Genomic DNA, 5,116 nt, shown 5'->3' with positions numbered 1-5,116 from the left:
TTAAGAAGAAGAAAAACAAATCTTGAAACTGATTCGTTTTTTTACACATTTTTAGTTTTTTACACAAAAGCACAAATAGGACCTATATACATGGATTCATTAATTATAATTAATGAAGAAAGGTCAGAGCGAGGGGGTTGCCTATGGACTGGATGCTGTATTGGGTTCGGTGCCTTGCTCAAGGGCACCTCGGCAGTGCCTGGGAGGTTAACTGGTGACCTTCTGGTTATCTCTCGCTCTCTTAATCTCAAATTCAAATTCTTTATTTGCATGACCTTAATGACACACAGTTTTGCCAAAGCTTTGTACAATTACAACAAACACCTATACATAGATATACATTTGAAATGTATTGTTGTGTTCATAATACATTTGGAACAAAAGCAGAATAAAAGGTAAAACAATGTACTTTTTTTTAACATGACCAAACAAATATTAAAGTAAAATAAAATACACCCAACCTCTTTCCTTTCATGAAGCCCGTAAAAATAAAAAAAAGGCAACAACATGAACCATAAGGGTGAATTATTGATCATTATGAAGGATATTTCAGATAAAATAAATATGAAACATCAATAAAAAGAAAATAGATGTGAGGTCTGGTGTCAGTCCGATCCCTCATGTCTCACACACACACACACACACACACACACACACACACACACACACACACACACACACACACACACACGCTGTCTGACAGCAACCCCAGAAGCCATTTGTCTCTACTAGTGGGCTGGAAGTACAGTATTTGTGATTCAGTCGTTTTTGTCGTTCAGATCTTTAGTGACACTGAGCACAGGAAAGCCGTCAAACACAGTCACACACCCCCATGAAGAAAAGAATAGAAGGAAGAGAGAAAGGGGAAAGTCATAGAGCGCTATTTCTGTTTTGAGCTGCTCCCTTGCAGAGTCATCAACTGCTGTCTCACCATCTGTTCCTCTGTCCGCACCAGTGGCTTTCAAACACTCTCTTTTTTGCGTTTTTTGTAGACTCGTAGAAACTCTCATCCACTAAAAATGCAAACTATTTTAGAATACATTGACCCACAGTATTTGTTCGCCCTCGTCTTACATAGCTGGATATACTCATTTGTGATTTCCCAAAGGCCACACATCAGGCCAGCTTGTCCCTTAAACACGCATTCAACACACACTCACCATACAACAGTGCCCCCTGCTGGCTAAATCACTAATATCCACTCATTACAAGCTGACACATCAGAACTGTGGCATTCTTGGGAACTAAATAACTAATGTGTCAGACTTGAATGCTGCCTAACATGTAAAGTATACACACCCTGAAGCTAACACACACAAAACACACACTATGGCTATATACATAACCAGTCTTGGGTGATTTAATTTAGACCTTGTCTGCTTTAAGATGACTTCACTCACTAAATCTCTTTCATTCTCTTCCATGTTTATTCAGCACTTCACTGCAATCTATCCTGACCTGTTTCCTGCTGCTTGCCTATTCAAATTCCTCTTAAATATAGAACACTCTGTTTAATTAACTTGATGGATGCACCCAGTCTGATCCCACAGGGAAGGAGAAGGTAGAACAGAGAGAGAAAATGAGTGTCAGAGTTCTGAGGAGTGTAGCTATGTATATTATGTATATAATGCTACTGATGCCAATGTCTTCTGTTTATTTTATGTTATTTATTTCCTTTTTTGCCATGGACACAAACACATCTTTATTTTTTAAAGAGATATGAACTTCTATAAGGTCTTTTAGCCCTTTATTATACTAACTCTTGATGAGCACAAGTTCCTAAAAATAACTATTCCAAAAGCCTCTTTAGCTGGCTACACAATACCAACTCAAAGAGACCAGTGGCAGTGTTAGAATTTCTCCTATGTCTTTTATATCATACTCTATTATTACACGTCATTTTTTATAATAACAGGATATATTTAATATTTCCTGTAGTGTGATATATATGTTTTTGTTTATGTAAATGGTCTACAAAGGCTTTGTTTACTTGCATAATATACTATGGTGACATCATTATGTAACACTCATGCTTCTATTGGCTAGCGCTCCAACAAAGTAATCTATCGATCATAAATCTATCTATCGATTAGATTTATGATTAGAAAATTATAAAAGTAGGGTAGACATGTGGAGATGGTCCGACTGAACAAAACGTGATCCGTCTCTTAAATGTGTGTCAGACCTTATTTCCAGGTATTTTCCAAAATCCTATGGAGAAATTGCTTTGCTTTTTTGTCGAAGGAACCCATGCGCAGCTTACTTCCGGGTTTTAGCACGCGTCACTGTGGCACTATAACAACAGAGCCAGCCAGCTAACCAATCAGAACAGTCTGGGCTCTGGTTTCAGACAGAGGGTGAAAAGAGGTGCTGCAGCACAGGCAGTATGAGACAAATAAAGAGCTTTTTGAACATTGAAGCATGTAAACATGTCGCTGTAGAGGCACAAATGACAAATATGAACCTAAACATTTGAATAATATGTATAACGAGACATCTCTAACATTAATGACGCCATATAACAGTCATATCGCCATGCAAAACAGAAACCTTGGATACTTCCAATGACAAATGACCAATGTGCTGAAGAAAGAAAACAGGATAGAAATAGAACATAGAGCGAGGCAATTGTGCACATATAAACAATATATGCTTATGTCATTTGGTGTTGGTTGCGTATGTGTTACTCTACTACCTCATAGTATTCTTGAGGCTTTCAATTCTCTTGAAGACAGTTTCATATATTTGTATTGCCTCTTATAATTAGTTTGCCCTGTTTGTTATCCATTGGAAGTCTGTTTACGCAGCCTAGGTGTCGTTGTGGGGAAAATACAAACTCAGGTATACTTCATGGATGTTTTATTATTATTTTGCCTTCACAGGGACACAGAGATGGTGGAGAAAGAGAAGGAGCAGAGCAATCCAGAAAATCCGACTGGAGAAGGGAGGAGTTCCTCTAGGACGCGTTCTCGTGCCTCTTCAGTTCCCCTCAGCCACAGGCCTGCTGCAGATGAAGAGAGCTGCAAACAGCGCCCTGTGGGCGTGGAAGAGGTAGGCAAATGCTCATGTGTAAACAAATAATGGTTCTCCTGAGATTTTCAGTTGTCAGGGGATGGTCAGAGCCGGTGGCTAGTCATTCCCTTTCTCTATACTCGTCTCTGTCGAGGAAGAAAACATGTAAATACCAGTGGTGTAATGTAATTAGGTACATTTACTCAAATATTGTAATTAAGTAAAATGTTGAGGTACTTTACCTGAGTCTTTTTTTGTTATGCTACTTCATACTACTACTTCTCTACATTTCCGAAGCCAATATCATAATATTTACTTCACTACATTTCTTAAACAGCTTTAGTTTCTTTACAGATTCAGATCTTCAGCTAATACAAAGTAAAACATCAAATATAAATAAACATTGACAAATATACAGTAATCATAAATATCTAGCAGCAGTATATCAAGTCATTAATGCGTGCCTTGCATTTAACCCTATTTGACACGCATTAATGCATCAGTAACCATAATTGACTAATCTATTCTGAAATGGGCCATTATGCATAACAAGAATTTCTATACTTGGGACTTTAGGTATATTTTGAAGCCAATTTAAATTGTACTCAAGCAATATTTTTGAATGCATGATTATTACTTGTAACAGAGTATTTTAAAATGTTTGTATTGTTACTTTAACTAGTTAAAAATCGTATTCTACCACTGGCACATCTTGCATTAAAAACCTCCATGTGGAGATTTCTCCTTCTGTTGTCACCTTGCAGAATATCTTTCTACTCTCGTTATACTTTGATATAATACAATGTCGAGAATTTCATCTAAGTCTAAAGAGGTCATCATGATATTTTCCTCATTTATAACATGCCTGCTAAAAGTGACTGAACCAGGCCAAGACATAGTCCAGCACCAAAACACAGCTTATGTTTTAACACATTCAAAAATCAGAAAACAGACCTCTTCCTCTCGTAACTCATGACAATAGAGTGTATAGGATCAAGTCCCAAAAAAAAAAACTTTCCCTTTTCGGGGAGGGTCACTATTGGCAGAATCTTTTATCTCGTAAGTTCCACTTTTTTACGTCTTTGTGTCTGTAGGTGTTCGATATCTTGCCGATATACGGTCATCTGCAACCTGGGGAACAGCAGCAGGTCGTTTTCTCTTTTTACGGCCACGAAAATGTCAGCAGAGAGGTGGTGGCACGCTGCCATGTGGAGGATGGGCCAACGTATGAAGTGAAACTCAGGGGAGAAGCTTCGGTGATCAGCTACAGCCTTGACTCTACACATATTGATTTTGGTCTGCAGGTATGTATCCTGCACAGTTCTCCATTATCTAGACTATTTATTCTCAGTTCTTTATCCTAACCAGCTCCAACAATCAGAATCAGAATCAGAATACCTTTATTAGTCCCACAGAGGGGAAATTTGCAGCGTTACAGCAGGAAAGAGCCACAGACAGCTTAGTGTTGCATCTGAAATGCCAAGGCACACAGGGGATAGGTTGTGAAGAAACACAGTTTAAGACTACAATTACTCGATGAAACAACCTCACCCGCAAACTTATTGAAGGGAGAGTGTTGTGATCAAACTAAACCGCCTATACCCGGGTGAATTACGATCCCCAACCGAACCATGTAAATATGGACCGGTGATTTAGTTAGATATAAGTATATAAACGGTAATTATATGTACACATTAAGATTATGTGACCCGACGATTTGGGAACAAATATGACAATGTTCCATACGGATAGATACATAAAACATCTAACACATTAGAACGTACGACAATTTATGGTCAGTTTGAATAAACACGTTATACACGGGAAATACAACGGCCATTTATATATGAAAATTTATATGGTATACGGTAGACAAATTATTGACATTATAATATGGCGCGGACGATTTGGATTCTTGACGGATGTCCTAAAAACTAAGCTTCCTAAACTAAACAAAAACTAGACGATAAAAACCTTTTAATACAATGTGGAAAAAAAACAAAAATAGAAAAAAATCGTAATAAAAAATAAACAAATAATAGTAAATATTGAATCGATGAAAAAATTAGTATAACAACACAACAAACAAAATAATAAAACAATT

At 37.4% G+C, this 5,116-nt stretch overlaps 1 protein-coding gene across 1 annotated transcript in view; it reads left to right on the top strand.

Moving 5' to 3' along the window:
• The first annotated feature begins 2,886 nt into the window (after positions 1-2,886).
• LOC104951364 (hydrocephalus-inducing protein-like) overlaps positions 2,887-5,116 on the top strand; it is a 21,521-nt gene continuing 19,291 nt past the window's right edge. Inside the window, exons 1-2 of the mRNA XM_010778006.1 lie at positions 2,887-3,051; positions 4,107-4,316. Of these exons, the coding sequence (XP_010776308.1) occupies positions 2,893-3,051; positions 4,107-4,316 (369 nt within the window). The 5' untranslated portion in view covers positions 2,887-2,892. The remainder of the gene's footprint in view (positions 3,052-4,106; positions 4,317-5,116) is intronic.

The sequence above is a fragment of the Notothenia coriiceps genome, unplaced genomic scaffold (genome assembly GCF_000735185.1).
Source record: "Notothenia coriiceps isolate Sejong01 unplaced genomic scaffold, NC01 NC01_scaffold00000339, whole genome shotgun sequence".
NCBI lineage: Eukaryota > Metazoa > Chordata > Actinopteri > Perciformes > Nototheniidae > Notothenia > Notothenia coriiceps.
This window is presented reverse-complemented; position numbering and strand designations above follow the sequence as displayed.